This window comes from Phalacrocorax aristotelis, chromosome Z (assembly GCF_949628215.1).
Source record: "Phalacrocorax aristotelis chromosome Z, bGulAri2.1, whole genome shotgun sequence".
Lineage (NCBI taxonomy): Eukaryota > Metazoa > Chordata > Aves > Suliformes > Phalacrocoracidae > Phalacrocorax > Phalacrocorax aristotelis.
In genome coordinates, this window is record NC_134311.1 from 67,563,388 (window position 1) to 67,581,467 (window position 18,080).

At 41.2% G+C, this 18,080-nt stretch overlaps 1 protein-coding gene across 1 annotated transcript in view; it reads right to left on the reverse strand.

The window, feature by feature from the left end:
• The window catches only part of OSMR (oncostatin M receptor), a 33,780-nt gene extending 21,461 nt beyond the window's left edge, over positions 1-12,319 (reverse strand). Inside the window, exons 1-4 of the mRNA XM_075079850.1 lie at positions 12,091-12,319; positions 9,336-9,467; positions 4,990-5,086; positions 800-963 (exon numbers count right to left, since the gene is read on the reverse strand). Of these exons, the coding sequence (XP_074935951.1) occupies positions 800-963; positions 4,990-5,062 (237 nt within the window). The 5' untranslated portion in view covers positions 5,063-5,086; positions 9,336-9,467; positions 12,091-12,319. The remainder of the gene's footprint in view (positions 1-799; positions 964-4,989; positions 5,087-9,335; positions 9,468-12,090) is intronic.
• Positions 12,320-18,080: the final 5,761 nt, after the last annotated feature.

Consider the following 18,080-nt stretch of genomic DNA (forward strand, 5'->3'; position numbering starts at 1 on the left):
AGTAGATGACTCAGAATAGGTTATAATATGCCTAAAACATGCATTTAGTTCCCAAAAGATTTTGTCAAACCCAAAGGAGTATTTGGAGACTTCTTTAGAGACAAAAGTTCTCACACTGAAGTCACAAACTGAGGAAAACATCAAGAGCAGGCCTAAGTCTATGGTTTAGTTAATCTCCACCTCTTCAGAAAATTTGCCTGGTTTAGGTATTAAGGAAAACTAACAGGATAGGCACTTTGCAAAAGAGTCATCACTTCTTTTTTAACTGGAAGAGGTGGGTATAAGGTAACTGTTAACAAGGGCCAAGCACAGGGCTTAAAAGGGTTCAGTCACAATGAGACAATAAGGTGAGAGGAGTTGCAGCAACATGACTCATGCTTAGTGAAGGGCAGTAATCGTGCTACAAAAAAGACTGCCTTTAGATGCAATGGAAGGGATGTTTCTGGGATGCTGCTTAGGGGACCTGCACCTTGAAAGGGGAACAGGCCTTCAGAATCAGATCTCTTAAGTCTGCCCACCACAATCCCTCAATAAGGATATGCAAGGCATATCTACATTCTGCATGGGTAGAAATTACTTCATCTGAGCCAATTTTTTTTTGCACAAAAACTGGGCATAACATTAGACCAAGTCCGGCATATGGCGAAATACAGAGGTATTTCTATATAGTTTTGTAAAGACTATGTTGTACATTGTAAGCCTATACAGCAAAGATGCATATCCATTTGAATATTTTCTTTTCCTTTAGCTTCCTTTATACTGTCAATAACTAATATACTTTTTTTTAAGATACACTTACTGTCCACACAGTAGTATTTTCATCTGTTCGACAAACTTGTATTTCAAAAGACATTGCCAGCCCAGCATCATGTGCTGGCTTGCCAACATCCCATTCCACCAGTAGCCGCTGAAGAGCCAAATCCTTGGTAATGTTAAGGTATGTTACTGGAAACACAGTGGATTCTAGGAGCACAAAAAGGACACAAAAATATTAATGTTTAGTGAAGCTACAAAGCAGATCTGAAACAACAGTGGTTAGAGGTATGATAGGTTCCACACCAGACAGTTCTGAAGGGGGAAAAAAAAAGCAATCAAGACCCATGCTGTTGATATCAAAAGTAAAGATAATCTTTCATCTTAAGGCATCAGCAGGCTAAAATGAGGTTCCTGTATCTACTCAATAGCACCCCACCATGACATTGGGTATGCTATTTAATTTCTTTACGCCCTCAATTTGCTAGCTACTTTATGTGAATATTGATCCATCCCTTCATAGTCTTATGAAGAGGGACAACATAATGTATTAACAGAGACTGAATCCCAAGAAACCCCTACCCCAGCAAGCTGCCTCATCATCAAGGCAGAAAAATCTTGGATCAGTTTTGCTCTCTGACCTAATTAAGATTAAATTAGTTAATGCAAATCACCTAATTAAGATTAAATTAGTTAATGCAAATGACATATTTGAACAGGATAGGTTAATAGTTTCCCTCCACTAGCTGGCTCAGAAGACAGTCTAGTATTATGCACATTTCTGGTTGCTCTACACAGCTTAGGTACTTTAGTCAGGGCTGTGGATTCTTCTGGAATTAGACACCTAGTTTTAATGGCACCTCCATCCTTTTGTGTGTCTGGAGTTAATACTCAAAATAAAATTAAAAGTCAGACTGAAGTCCATTTTGGTGTCAGGAAAGAAAAGGCCCCTTAAGAAGACTAGGCTGCTGAAAACTACAGACCACCTTACAAGTGGTCCCTCGTTTCAGATGTTCGCTGTCACCCCTCTCAGAAAAAAACTAACTATTGGAAGAGGTGAAATATGTCACTCACTGATCTGTACCTTCTCTCTCTCCTAAAAATAAACAAACAAACAACAGAAAATGCCTTAAACTTGTCTGGTTGTTAATGAAGTCAGAGAACTGAAATGGCCAACTACTGAGGCTTTTGCTTTTGCCACAGTTGCTTTCCAAGATGCTTCTGCTTGTTAAATGGCCAGAATGCTTACACTGAGCAGAATATAGAAATCACAGAAATAACTGAATGTTCTAATAAAACAGAACTCATTCTGGGCATTCCAGCCCCACTACAGCCACAGTCCTCAGGGACATTCTGGATTAAGATAACTCAGCACCTCCTTCTCACAACACTGCTACCTCCAGTCATTTCTCCCAGATGTGCTTCACCCACTGACCCAATGATTATATGTGACTTTTACAGAATATTACTGGCAGAATGCAAGCATTCAGGAAATTCAGTTTGAGAGTCTACATTTTGATAGGTGCTTCTGGCACCAATCAGATATCCAAACTGTTTTGCAATTTATCCTATGGTTCCTACTCTTCACTAACTTCTGTGCAGCAGTTTCCCTATGTATGAATCTTTATATTAACTGTAGGAAATGAAAGGCTCAAGATAAGCAGCAGTTATAACAATCCCTGATCAAAGGAAGCAAATAATACTTTATAAGCATATTTATTAATTATTAGCAGCTTAGTTGTTTATACAAGTCCAACCTATTAAAGAATAAATGGAGGAAAGTACATATCATACCATTAATAACAACTTACAAAAAACTGCTAAAAGAAAGGATTGTTTTCTCTTTCAGAAAATCACCTTCATGTGTAAATTACATGAAAGCAGAATTTGACAGTGTTAGTGTCTTCTGTAAGGTAAATGGAAAGATGTTTCAAGTGCAGAAGTAAAATTTCCTTTTTAACTATGGTTATGACATGGTCCTTAAAAACCATACCTGCTGCTTTTGAAAAATAATGGCCATCAGTTTTATACTACCAGAAAGAAATCCAGCACCTATGACAACTAGTAGATGTCTGGAACTGAATAAACAAAGTGGGAGGCCTGGGATAAATTTCACTTGCGTAAACGATGAGGGAGAAGCAATTTTAGGTTTTACTGGAAAACAGAAATATTGTTAGCTTCACTGCCAAGGACTGACCTGGCAAGGAGCCAGAACAACCAAAGCAACAAAGTGAGCCATAAAATTAAATGTGCCAGCTGAGTATCTCATGTTATTTTGGGAAGGTAAGACACACTTCATCTCCCCACATTCTACCAGCTTTCACCAACACAACAAGATAAAGGCTGTTAAAATCCCAGTTATGCTAAGGAATTGACTGTATTGTTGTTCCTCTCCAGTATCTAATCTTAGCTGCTCATTTTCTGGTCAACCTTACCTGTATGTTCCATCCTTTTACCTGAAGCACCATGTATCAAGCCTCTGAGGGGATCTCTTTGCACAAATGCAAATAGGTGGCTGATCTAAAGCTCTGACCCTTGCTGTTCTTCTGTTTTCCTTCTACAGTGCTGAAGCAACTGGGGGAGACAGATGGGCCCATCACAAATAAACAAACCTAAAGGAAGGGACCCAGCTAGTCTCTCAAAGAAACTCACAGGCACAAAGTAAGAGTCCCAGGGAAAGGAAAGAAATAAGCCTAAAAGAAAAGCCAGCCAGTTGTCAGAAACCCATTCCTTTTTCAGGGTGCATCATTAGAAGAAACCCCCGTGTATCTTCCGAATTTCCCTATCCTCTTTTCTGCTCCTTCCCTAGCCAATTCTAATTGCAAGTGTCACTACTATGCCTGTTGCATTGGTGATGAACTTGTTTCTCTTCTCTACATCTACCTCTTTTTGTCCAAGCTAAAATCTCATCCCTTTTCCCACCATGGAGAATGTTTCTCCTGCTACATTTAATTAACGTGACAAAAAAACCCAAAGATCTCATTAGTTTCTGTTTTTTCTCCATCTGTACAAGTGCCCCTCCACTACCTCCTTTTACTTGAATGACATATCACTTCACAACTCACACAATTTTGTTTTCCTCACAGCCTGGCATAAGACAGTCTTGATTACCAGTTAAGGCTTACACACAGTATCAACAAACAGAAGAAACAATATAGTATAATTTACTAATGTAGAAATCTTCTCCTCCTAGCAAAGTTAAATAATCAAGGCATCTCAAGACTTGTTTTAACTTGAAAGCTAACTCAAGAGAAACTAATTTTATTCCTGAACAACTGCATGTGAAAACAAGTGACCAAGTTACTGTAATGCAGTAACTGTTCGGACTTGCCTGCATTAGAAAGTTTTGCCACTCTAGGGGCATTGGTATATAGAGTCTCAAAACTCATGAACAGGCACCTTGAGGGAATAGAGTGTCAATACATTAATTTCAAGGTTGAAGAGAGGCAAAAAAGTCTGAAACAGATATACCTTCAGTATGGTAACAAGAACATTTATACAAAACGCCACCCCTCTCCTTCCTTCACCAACTTAATTAAGGCAATACAACTTCTATAACACAGACTATAATCCAGTAAATTCTGCCTTCTTAACAGTGGTCACAGAAAAGTAAATTTAAAAAATTAATTCCTTTTTTTTCTTTTAATGGAGTCACGCCCAATGCTATTGCGAGCAGCAAGTGCGCAAGCAGTACATTCACCTTGAAATACACAGCCTTCTGGAAAGTTATCCTTATATTCAACTTTGATCCTTCCAAGTATGCATATTTGCTTTTTTCTTTATATTGGATACATATGTGAAGTGTAAGAAATAGAAATCTGGTCCTGGAACCTTGTGGTTCCAGAAGAGACAACTGAAGTGCTAAAGTTTTCATAGATGAGACAAAAAAGAGAAAGTGAAGGGAAGAGGTAGAAAAGCATAAAAGTTATCAAAGAAGAAATAAACCAGTTGAAGACAACAGATTATAGATCAAAAACATATGAGACAGAGGGGGAGCAGATAAATAAACACACTCTGGCTTCACATCATTGCAAGTTATTGATTCAATAGGCAATTTTGCATGATGGGGTTACAAAAGGTAATTATACAAGTTGCTTCATCACCTTACCAAAGAGAATCATTTGATTAAGAGTGTAACATGTTGCTTAATCACAGGAGACTTATAAATGAGCAAGTCCAAAGCTTCAGTTGTTGTAGATTGCTTCCAAATAAAAAAGCAAATATTCAGACATTTACCTTGCTGTGAGTATGTAGTGTAGCAAGTCCTCAGGAGAAGCAGTACTGCCAGAACCATGAAGTGATTCATCATTCGTCCGCCTTTTCCTGCACAAGACTTACCAGGAAAGGAGACATTTCTATTTATTTGTTTCTTTTATGAGAAATGCATGTCAGACAATAGTCCAGATAATATTACTGTATTGAAGAATTAATAAATAAAAGCCCAACCACAGAGACTCCAGGCAGTTTAAGAGAAATTCAGGAAGAACAGACAAAGAAAGATAAGGAATGAAAAAACTCTTTTGTTTTTAGGACCTGAATACAGCATAGCGAAAAATACACCACACTTAAAAAGTTCAGTTTAATCTAAACAACACACATTGTCTTTAAAGTTTTCCCTCCACTTATTTCTAAGGAATATTTAAACAAAAGTTAGGAATATTTAAACAAAAGTTTTTCCTGATAGATTTTGGCTTTCCTCCTGCTCACGTAACTCGATATCCATCCTAACAAGGTGGGGGGTGGGGGGGAAGCACTGAAGATGCAAAAGGCATTGTGGTTTCTGCTCCACCTGGAGCCTGACTGACTAATCCAGCAAACTTTGGCAAGCATGGACTTGCCCTTTGCCAGCACTCAGGAAGCTGTATGGAGGGCTTTAGTTAGACTGGAGTTGAAATATACATATCGAAGTCTTAGCAAGTTCCATTCCTAGGACTGTCATTTCAAGCACGACATAGCTCTATGTAGCATTCCTTTTACAGCTTTTACACTCACATTGTCACAGGATAAAACTCCATTTGACTTAACAGCCTAGTCCCAAGGGGCTGATCCTATGTCAGATCTCATAAGACAGGAATCACCTGCAAACTCCTCTGTGTAGACGGGAGACCTAAACATTCAGCAGCAGAATGTTTAAAAGCACTCAGGCACAGAGGGTACAAGAGTCCAAACAACAGGAAAAGGACTATTGATAAAACTATCTTTAACTTTTAATTTCCACTTTTTAAATTTGCAGATCGTGTAGAATACTGACAAAGGGAGTCTTCTACTGCTTCAAAAACAGAAGTTGAAACTGCATAGCAGGACAGATAACCAGGATGACCTTCTGTCCCCACTAAAGCCAAGGACAGAACATTTACTGATTTCAGAAGGGCCAGGAATTCACTCCAGAATTTATTCCTCGCAGAAAGCCTCAAATTTAATACCTCAGAGCTACAGATGTGTAGGTTGAATGACTCTGCCTTAAATTCATTGGGTTTAAGAAGCTCTGAATTTCTCCAATGAAATTTCAAAAGATAATATTTCAACCTTTTCTTTTTTCATGTTTCTAAAGGTCACCTGGGAAATGTAGAAAAGTCCTGCGTCCAGCACTGCAACCCAGGGTTCAACGCTCACAACAACTACCCTCGTGGCAGTGTATACCAACTCTTTCCTTGTGAGCACCAATGCTTCACATGGAGGGCCCCGTATTTAGAAGGTAAGCATTGCCTTGCCTAACATAGGCTTCTGCAGTCTTCCTTGCCATTAGACCAATATCCTCAAAAGTATCTGGAGAACACTAAAATCAACATGAATAAAGAATCAAAATATTTTTGAGAACCTAGGCATAATTCACATGGAACTAATAGACTGTTCCAAGAACTGACTTGGCGAAACCTGCTTCTTTATAGATTTTCTAAGTTTATACTTTTTAAATCACCCAATCAAATTTAATATCTAAAAGTGAAAATAATTTTATATATTTTGTCTGGAATAAACATGATAGAATGGCTCTTTGTTGTAGAGCAGCGAGTGGCAAGTGAGTGTCACAAAAAGACATCCTTCGAACGCAGATTATGTTAAAACTTCTGGTAACTCTTTAGTAGACTGTTATTCTTTTGAATTATATGAAATTAATATTGAGACACAAAGCCAAATCTTGCATACCCTTTTTCAGAAAAAAAAAAAGTTAAAATAAAACTGCCTTTAAAGTCAAAGGAGTTGACTCTCTAACACCAATTTAATACAAGGGTGGTCAGTTAGGTTCAGTGGAATACCTCCTGACTTAATTATATCAGAGTGATGAAAACCTGGTCCCACAGGACTCCTGAGTTTGTAAACATATTTGGGGTTGGACACAAAGCTATTTGCCTCATTTGTCATGTATCACTTAAATCCAACATTAAATACAGTGGGAAAGTATTGTGGAAGTCATGACTTTGTTTAAATTACTTCCTATTTGGAAAACAAATCTAAACTCTCTTCTGCTCCAAAGAGGCAATTTCAACTATTGTATTGAAAAAAAAGTCTAACTTAATTCTCTCTCTCTAGTCATTTACATTGTCAACTCGCTAATGGCACAGCCTAGATCATTTTTATTGATGCACAGTACAAATGACGTGGCTACTAAAGGGCAGTATAATATAATAAATGACCATCAGAATAGAAACATATTTTGGACAGCTACAAAGCTTTTCATTATTCAGTATGTTAATGATCTAGTTTAATACTGTAAAATAAACTGTGATAAATGTATCACAACTGCATCGAACCAGTTTTCATGGGAAAAGTTCTGGAACTCTCTAACAAAAGAGAATATGAAGTAAACTTAAATTAATGAAACATTGTATAAAAAAAAAATACTGTCCTTAATACACAAGTAATATTTTGACTTAAATCATCCTTATGCAGAAATGTCTGCCTATGACTAACAAATTAATCACATAGAGTAATTACTACCAACTAACATCAAGCACTTATTCTGTATTATCAATAATTAAGTACTTTTGTAAAATCATAATTTAAAAATCTCTGTCTTGGTTACAAAGATTAAAAGAGAATCAAAACAGTTGTACAAAATATCAATTTAATCTAAAAAAAATCCCATGACGGTAATAGATTAATTATAGCCTTGCCAAAAGTGAAATAACTGAACAACAAAGGGATCAAAGACAGGAAGCCAGAGAAGGTTTTTAGGTATCTAAATAATTCATCACCCAAAAGAGGCAAAGTACTACCTCTGTAAAATAGTAAGCAACCATCAAATGCCACAAGAAAAGTGACAATCACGACCGTTGCTCTGATGAATAGCTTGGTTTAGATATGCCAAAATTCTTTATCTGAGGATGAATCCCTACTCTTTTTTTAAGCCTAAGAGAAGTCATGTTTTGTCACCGTGCTCCAACCTGGAACACTTGTGTACTTTGTTTCCATGAACTGCAGGTAAGAACAAGAGGCTCTTGTGCCAGTGATTTTGAATATGGACTGCAGACATGTAATTTGAGTACTTTTCCGTTTCTAGTTACTTTTGTCATTAAGATAATTTTGCAGTGGCATTTCTCTGGTCTATCACAGAATCACAGAGCCGTCTGCCCACCTGAGTTCTGAAGAACCTTCTCTAGGCAACTTGTTCCAGTGCTTAACCATCTTCACTGTGAAGGTTTTTTTCTCCTTATATTCTCCGTATATGAATATATTCTTTTTTTGCCTTATATTATTCTCTTATATTTTCCTTGCTATAATTTGCACCCATTTCCTTTTGCCCTTTTCCTGTACACCTCTGCAAAAAGCTTAGCTCTGTCTTCTCAGTAACTTCCCATTAGTCAGGTAAGGATTGCAGTTAAAGCTGCCCTTACCTTTCTGTTTTCAAGGCTAAGCAAACTTAGCTCCTTCAGTGACTCTTACATGTGCTCCAGCATCCAAAGCCTCCTGGTGTCTTTCTGCTGGAGTCAGTCCAGTCTGACAGCGTTCTTTATACTGTGAGCCCAAACTGGACACAGGAATTTAGATTTGGCCTCATAAGTGCCAAATAGAAGGAAATAATCGCTCCCCTAAGCACTAGTTCTTTGCCATCATTAACAACAGTAGTTACAGTTCTAATTTCTGGGATGAATCTGGTTATTAGGGCACACTGTGAAATGATCTATAAAATGGAGGATAATACTAAGCAGCAAATTGAGGATGATTGGACACAAAATGATCTGTCAGAGCTACAGAATTTAGCTAAGCAAGCAATTTTTCATTTTTCCCTATATTCTTCCCCCTTCTAAAAATTCAGCATCTATGGGGGAAATAAATTAGACTTGCTTACTCTTGTCAGTCTGTAGCATGAATCACTGATAGGATTTTTTTAATTCATTAATATATAGTCTACTTGTAATTCTTCCTGTTGGAAAAATGTAACCTGGGGTATGACAAAACACATACAGGTGGATTCCCAGACCTAACTTGAAATTAATCAGTACTGATAGATACATCAATAGAACAGACCATTTTAGACACCTGACAGCAATTGCAATAATATTCAGCAGCAGCAGGAATTGTTCAGAGACGTGACAATTAAAAGCAATTACTCAAGCAGTGGAGACATCACAGGAGCAAATTACCTTGGGAAGAGATGAAATCTCCTTTAGTAGGTAGTTTGTGAATAGTCTAAATAAATATCTCCAGGTAAACTGTTTCTCCTGCAGAGCTAAAGGCTGGCTTAGATGATCTCTGAAGTCCCATCCAGGCCAATGCTTTTGTGACGCCGTAGATGAGAGGAAAAAGAAAATCCCATTATTCATCTGTTAAACATGCCTAAGATAAACTTTTCATACAACCTCTCTTCAAAGGCATTAAAGCACCAAAATTCAACTGAAACCTATTTCAAGATCAGGCTCACAGTATTCAGGAGTCATTGACTGGGAGCTGGAGCTATACAGTGCACATACTGCTGCAGTACCTGGAATACTAAAAAAAAAAAGTAACAAAAGGAAGCCCTTGCTATGAACATCTAGAATTAGTTGACCACAGAGTCAATCTGTTTTGTATCAACCCTCCTAAAGCAACATATTTCAAATCATACTTCATACAACTTTCCTTTCTCAGTGCCCTTTGCTTTGCTTATTTAAAACAACTGCCAGTTGCAATCCACATCCTCAAATGAGTGAGAGCCTGTACACAGGCTAAGAAAAGAATTTTTTTCAGCTGCTAGGATGCAGATGACTTTATCCATTTAAAGCAGAGTATTACGTAGGACACTAAATCATAAACATTTCTGACTGAACCAGTTTTCCTAAACCAAATGTGGAAGCGGACTGTCAGAGAGGCAAGTGCAGTAATAATACTACTATATCACATCTTTCATCCTATGTTCTCATGCCCTCTGCTTCATAGACAGACAGACTGAGGGTAGTAATCACAATTCAAGTTTATACCACACAGTACAAGTTCGCTAACATAACTGCTGTGTTTGGTGTCAAAACCTAATAAACCCCTTCCACAGCCACCAATGTGAAAGAGGCACCCCTAGAAGGTAAGCCAGACCATAGGTGGACTAATTCATCCTCTGGAGGTGTTTTTATCTCTTAAGCAAACAGATAACTAGGTAAGTGCCAAAATGAGCTAGGATGCCCTAAGTCAATGATTTGTACAAAACCTCTGCACTGAAGCGTGCCTCCATTCTCCTGATTAATGCAGTTCCCGATATGACATCCCTTGCAAAATCACCTTGCATAGCTGACATCCAACTGAGGCAGCTTTACTTGAAACAAGGAACAGCACCAAGCCATCGGAAACCTATTGAATGTTGGTAAAGTAGCATCTGCCAAAGCATCCTACACCTAAATATATCCCTCTTTAAAATAACATCACACCTTATAGAAAATTTAATTTGCAACAATTCTGAATTCTGAAAAAAATGAATAGCTGAGACACCAAATTCTAAAGCGGATGCACCCTTCCTCCAGTCCTTGTACTCAGGCCTTCTTCTCCCAAGCAGTTTTAAAGATAGTTTCAATTACACTTAGCACAAAAAATAAGTCTGTATATATAAAACACTGAAAGCTCCTAATAAGCCTTTACGATCTAATGGGTGAGCAACAAGTTTAAAAAGCTGCACATGGAAGAAAGGAATTTCTATAATTAAGGTCTGACAGGCATGTAACCATTTGATCACTTAGGGATAGCTTTATCCTTTTTTTTTTTTTTTTTGATAAATAGAAAGCTCTTTGATGCATGCTGTTGGTTTTCTAAAAACCTTTGCCAAAACAGGAAAACATCATTCATTTCATGGCCCCGTGAAGGCTGCAGTCCAAACAAAAAAGCAATTAAACAAAAAAAAAAGGGTCTAAAAATGTGAAGTGCTCAACAAACTGTGTAAGACTACTCCTGTTCTATCTGAAAGCAAATGCTAACCATTGTAGGGAAGGAATCACATAGCGTGGTGGCATGACTCATTCCAACAGGAAGAACAATTTTACCATGTTTTCAGGCATGATCTATTTGTAATGCTGTTAGGATTTGGTTTACTCCGCTGGAGTAGGGACTGGTCCAGGCATGCAATATTTAGATGAAAAGAGAGATAAAAAGGTTATGCCAAAAAAAACCAGTCAAACTCCAAAGAATGCAGGAACCACGCTGGAACTTACCATGTTTTCTCATTTACTCCAACGGTTTTGAGATTAAAAAACAGATTTCAGCTTCTTAAAAGAAAGCAAGAGTGACACTTTTTCTCTCTATGATGCTGGATTTAAAGGTCTGGGCTTGCATTTCAGAGCAAGTCAACACCTCTCGAAGTAGCATGAACAGGAGACATTAAAACTAAACCTAATCACTGGCAGGAGCAGCATCCTCATCCCACGATGTACCTCACTTCGGTAATTTTTGCTCAGGTCAAACCAGCAGCTTTTACGCTGTAGTTAAGCAGTGACACCCTGATAGCAGGGAAGGTTGGGGGTGTGTGGGTGTGTCATAAAACGCGCTAAATTCAACAGTAAGTGATGGCGCTGCCGCGGCAATCTGTTTCTGGAGCATGAGGGAGTAGTACGAGGACGCCGGTGCTGAGGTGCCGGCTCTTTCCCCTCCCGCAGCGCTCCCGCACCCGCCGTGCCGACGGATGCCTGCAAAAAAAAGGGGTTGAAGGGCAGGCAAAGGGTGAGGAGGGCTTTACGGGCGCCAGAAGGCATAAATGCAAAGTAAAAACTCCACAGAGCGTTTCAGAAAAGGCGCCGGGGTGGAGGAGAGGGCTTTTCCGCAGCGGAGCAGGCTAAACTCCTCTCGGGGAGGGCGGCCGGGGTTCCCCCGCGGGAGGATAGGGGAAGGGGGGATTACTGAGGGAACGAGGGGCTGCCGCGACGGGGAGAGACGGGCATAACTCACCTGCAGCCGCCGAGCAGGGAGCTCCCTCAGGAACAGGAGGGAAACAGGTCCCGCCTGGCGGCCAGCGGGACGTGCCGCCAGTGCCGGGAAGAGCTACAGCTGCTCCTCGGCCGTCTCTTCCCCGGGCAGGGCGGTGCCTCCTCCCACCTCGCGGAGCAGCGTCTCGGGAATTTCGTTCTCCCCAGCTCCGGGAAGCGTGGCCGGCTCCCTTGGCAGCCCTCCCGAAGGCAGGGCGCGGGCTGCCTCTCCGCCCTCCCGCGGCTCTTGCCGCCATCTGCCCCCTCTGAGGAGCAGCCGGTGCCCGCCGAGGAGGGATCTGGCGGCAGAGGCCGGGCCGGTTCGGTGCTGCCAGGGCGAGAAGGGGCTGCGGGGCCGGGGATCAGCCGGGGAGAGGGGGCGACCCTGGGGTGGCCAAGCAGGGAGGACAGTCAGGGTTTGCCTGAGAGGACCGTGAGGAGCAGAGAACGGGCACTTTGATCAAACAGACGCTTTCCCGTTCCTCCCAGTCCCACGCTGGTCAAAAAGAGCACCTAGGCGTGATGTCTCCAAGACGCCTGTCTGCCTGGGGCTGTGGCCCCGGGGTTCCCGCCTCTCCTCGGCGTGGCTCTGGGGAACGGGAGGGTCGCTCTGGCCACCAAGGCAGACGCAGCGAGGATATGGCCTGCTGCTTGCAGGAGGGCTCAGGGTCAAGGCCATAACCGGCCTGGTGCTGCACCACCATCTCGGATGCAGCTGTCCAACGAAATCCCACTCAGAAACTATGTTAAGGCAGGTTATGGTTCACAAAGTCAAACTCTCCGCTCCCAAAGTCGTAGGACCATAAGGCAGGAAGGGAGATGAGGAGTTTGCTGCGTCTGTTGCCCTGCCCTGCAGGCTTGTGGGGCCCCATCTGACAGGCCTCGGTGAGACATTCAGAGAGGTGCTATGTGCTGCAAGCTCTGCCTCGGTCACTGCTTCCATCAGAAGCTGTGACAAAGTTTGGTTTGAACTGTTACTTATTCTTTTCAGGGTGTTTGTGGCTAAGATTTCTCCAGTTTATAGCACTTTTACATGAAAGAGGTCTTCTGCCTCTTGTCTTTTTCCTAAGCTACATGTGTAGGTTAAATTTAGCATATCTATTAAGACACTGTTTCCCTTGCTGTCCTTTGGATTTTCTCAAATTATCAAAGCTTGTTTGCTTTTCCTCGAACTAACGTGGGCTGGGAAGTGTTCTGTCTTACAGGCTATGTTACTTTTGTACCTTATGATATATAGTTTGCTTTTTGTTGTAACAGCATAGTGTTGCTGACTTTCACTTTGCCTGTGATCCCCTTCAGTGCCTTGATCCTTTTCTTCTGAATTGCTGTCTAGCCAGTTGTTCCCTGCCTCTTTGTATTGCAGTGGTATCTCATGCTTCCCAGTGTTGAGTAACATCCTGCTTCTTTAGTCAGGTTTTCCATTTTCGTATGATGCTTTTGCTTTCTAGTCAAGCAAACAATTTCTAGTCAAAGGATAATTTTATTCTTCGAGACCTTATTCTGAGAATTACATCTGTTTCTTCCACAGAGTTCCTGTGCATGTTTTGTGAGTCATGTAAACTGAACTTTTCACAAAGGGTCACCAGTTACTCATTTTTCATTGCCTGCACGCCAGTCTGTAGGCACTAGAACCAGATGTTTAGTGTTGTGTCAGAACTCAGAGGAGTATGTACATGAAACGTCATCTAACTGCTTGCTTTTACTGAAAATGCAAATCACAGATATCTAAAATTGGATGCCAAAATTTTGGCATAGTGTTTTTTTGTTGTTTTGGGTTTTTTTCTCCCCCCTATGCTTATTAACAGTTCTCTTTAATAGGCTGATAAGTTCTTACCTCTAATTTTTTTAGACAGTATAATTAGAAAAGCTTACTGGAAATTTATCAATTTTATGTTTGAGAGTAGAATTTGAATAATATGCAATAAATTAAACAAGGGGAGTTGTACATTAAGGGATCTGACAGGAAAAATGTCATATAATGTAATGAAAACTAAATGGAATAAATTAAGACAGCTTAGTTCTAGCACTTTTAAAATTTTGAATGGGTGTTATTGCATTCCTTTTTGACTTTTAATGTAGAGGTGGAAACTTTTTGCATATACTATTTTAAAGGTAATATATTAACTCTTTTTTCTACTTTAAGCTCCCTCATCTGTGTTTGAAAATGCTTCTTCTTTTAGGCCTCTACTGGAGATACCTGTTAAAATCTATCAATATATTTAACATTTTCTGAATCATTTCAACTTGGCTGTGGATTATAGATGTTTAGCCCTCTCTTGCCTCTCTATTTGGGTAGCAGCAATAATCTCTGATGCTGCTTTTGCACGCTGATCCACATAATCCAGAAGTTCCAGAGTGAACAATGTAATAGCTTATCCTTTGAATGCTCCAGATTTAAGAACATATGATGAAGTGTGGTATCTAGCTAGTGTGCTAGCACTGCTATCTAGAAAAAATGTTCAGGTTACTAATTAATACTCAAAAACCTAACAAGGTACTGCATAATGTCTAGAAGGAATTTTCATACCTAGTCAGAAGGGGTTTCAAAAAGCAAATGATAAGATTTCTCATTTGAGGCAGGAGAACTGAAACAGAAAGAAAAGAACAAAGGTAAATCCACAAAAAAAATTTGGCACTGCAATGTATTGAGTGTCACAGTGTCTACAGAAATTAAAGTCCTAAGTCAGGTGCAAAAGTTCGGTTCTGCAGGGATCCATCTTAAGGCCAGTACTCTTTAATGTCCTCATAAATGACTTGGATGCAGGACTTGAAGGAATACTAATTAAGTTTGCTGATGACACAAAACTGGGAGGAGCTGTTGACACTCTCTAGACAAACTGGAGAGCTGGGCAATCACCAACTGCATGAAGTTTAACAAGGGCACATGCTGGATTTTACACCTGGGCCCAGCAACCCTAAATGTACAGACAGACTGGGCAATGAGAGGCTGGAGAGCAGCCCCGCGGAGAAGGACCTAGGAGTTCTGGTCAACGGCAAGTTGAACATGAGCCAACAGTGTGCCCTGGCAGCCGAGAGGGCCAACCGTGTCCTGGGGTGCATCAAGCACTGCATTGCAGCCAGTCGAGAGAGGGGATTGTCCTGCTCTGCTCTGCACTGGTGCAGCCTCACCTGTGTTCAGTTTGGGGCTCCACAGTACATTAAGGATATAAAGCTTCTAGAGAGTGTCCAAAGGAGGGCCATGAAGTTGGTGAAGGGTTTAGAGGAGAAAACTGTATGAGGAGCAGCTGAAGTCACTTGGTTTGCTCAGCCTGGAGAAGAGACTGAGGACAGACCTTATTGCGGTCTGCAGCTTCCTCACAAGGGGAGGAGGAGGGGCAGGCGCTGATCTCTCCTCTCTGGTGACCAATGATAGGACCTGCGGGAATGGCAGGAAGTTGTGTCAGGGGAGGGTTAGGTTGGATATTGGGAAAAGGTTCTTCACCCAGAGGGTGGTGGAGCACTGGGACAGGCTGCCCAGGGAGGCAGTCACAGCGCCAAGCCTGGCAATATTCAAGAAGCACTTGGACAACACCGTCAGAGACGTGGTGTGAATTTTAGGGTTGTCCTGTGCAGGGACAGGAGTTGGACTTGATGATCCTTGTGGGTTCCTTCCAACTTAGGACATTCTATGATTCTATGATATACCAAATCATAGCAATGTAGATTGGAAAGGCCTAGAAGAAGACATCTAATCCAACCTGAGACCCTTTTTCTCTGTAACCATAGCTCTGAATTTTGCTCTACCTCTCCTAGGTGCTTAGTTGTCTGTGTACATATATCCAAGGCACAGCTGCATAACCTTGATCCAGACTGCTGTGAGAACATCTCTAGAGAGATAAGAAAGTCGAACATACAGACAGAAGTAGGGCTGTTGACATGAACCATTGGTAGTTCAAGGATTTCAGAGGGAAAGTACCAGCATATAAAGCTACAAAATCCTAAAGGAAAAAATCACCTGGGGAAGCTTAGCTAGCCAGTCTAGTTGGGGACTAGCTGGGAATCGCTGTGTCATGTTATCAGTGTGGTGGAGCTGGTCAAGGATGGCAACTTGGTGGTGCTGGGAATCCTTTCCAGAGATCCATGGGAAGTGACCCTTCCCCTTTTGACTCATGCCTGCCTGCCCAGCAAATACTTGTTGAGTAGCTTAACATGAGTGGCAAGTATACTAATACTTAGCCTAATAGCTCATTAAACCCTAGCTAGCTCTTCTGTGGGTTAAACAATAATTAACTGCTTTATTTTGAATTATGTATATTCTTGCAGAGTCTCTGTGCCTGGCTAGAAGTACCTGAACAAAATGACCAAGTGTGGCAGAGCACTCAACTCCTTAACCAAACTAGTGGTAGCTGGGTACAGGCTCCAGATGAGGTGAAGGCCTAAGCTGTAATTAGGCCAAGAACTTCTCTAGTTCCAATCTGTTCTCTGAAAACCCACAAAGGAACAGAGTGACATGGTGAGTATCAATGCATGGGAACTCAGAACACTGATCATGTGATTAACACATGAATAGTAAGTAACTTTTCCAAGACTCATTTATCATGGAACAAAGAAAGTTGTGCGTACAAGGAGTCTCGTGTAATTTTCCCCATCTGTGTAATTTGACTACAAGCCACCCGCTTTATGCCATAAGTAGGACAGCCTAGGTGAGCTTTCTTTGAGCTCTCCCTGCTAAGTAGATGACTGCATGGCAATCTCCCCTCAAGCTAGGACACCTTTCAAGGTTGCTCCTCTGGGCAGAGAGACCTCCCACCAACTGCAGATCTTTGGTGAGTGACCAGTACTGTGCATAACCTGGTATTGTAGTGCACGAAGATTTTTATATTGGTAACTTTAATTCTGTCGTGGTAACTTTGAATCATTGTTTTGTCCTCTGTGCAGGAAGTCGTAGAATGAACCTGGCCATTGAATTTTAAGTTGCACTTTTACAACATCATATTTCAGTAATCCACTTTTGCTGATACTTTTGAGGGTGGTTCTTTAAGTGGTCTAAATCATCCATCCGCAACACAAAGAGGGGCCATAACAGACCTCCCATCCAAAGGAGGACTTAACCTGTCTGGTAAGTCTTGAGACCCTCCAAGAAAGGCAATCTCAGAAGCTTCCTAGGTGACCTGTTGTAGTGCTGCACTTCCTTCCTAGGGGAAAAGCTTTCCTAATAGCCAACCTGAGCATCCCAAACCACAATTTGTGACTGTTGCCTCATGTTATCCTGTGCCATCTGCCACTACCAAGAAGAGTTGCCTGTCTGCTTTGTAACTGTCTTTCAGGTAGCTCTAGGTTGCCCTTAGGTGGTCCCTTGACCTCCTCTTTCAAAAATTAACCAGGCTTCTGGTTCATGTTCTCTAGGCCACTGACAATCTTGGTACCCCTTTGCTGTATCTTCTGTTTCTCAACACCTCTCTTAAACTGGGGTGCCCAAAACTAGACACAGTATTACAGTCTCCTTGCTGCTAATTAAAGGCAGTATCACAGTGCTGCATCATCAATCAGAGCTCTCTAATGCCTCCTGTTTGTTCATTAGCATAGCATCACTTCAGGTGGACACTGGGTGTGAAAACTACCCCCCCAAAATATGAGAGGTTCCCCTCTAACGCTGTCCTTTCAGCTGCCTTATTTGTGTGCATAAGCTTGGGGTGGGCACCCTTTGATTGCCAACCCAGTCCACCTTCCCTCACTTCATTGTCAGTCATCATCTCTCTCCTCATCATTCCTAGTTTAAAGCCCTTGTCAGAATGGCCAACCTGTTGGCAAAGATTCTTTTGCTCCACTTAGTCAGGTTGCTCTCATCTCCTCCTAGCAGTCAATGTTCAGCAAGTGCCCCTTGGTCATGAAAGCTGATTCCTTACTTTGACACTAGGTGTGCAAACGTGTATTGACCCACAAAATTCTCCACTCACTGAGAGCACCTTTCCCCTTCACTGGCAGGATTGAGAAGATACCACCTGAGCTCCCTTGCCCTTGGATCTAACCTCC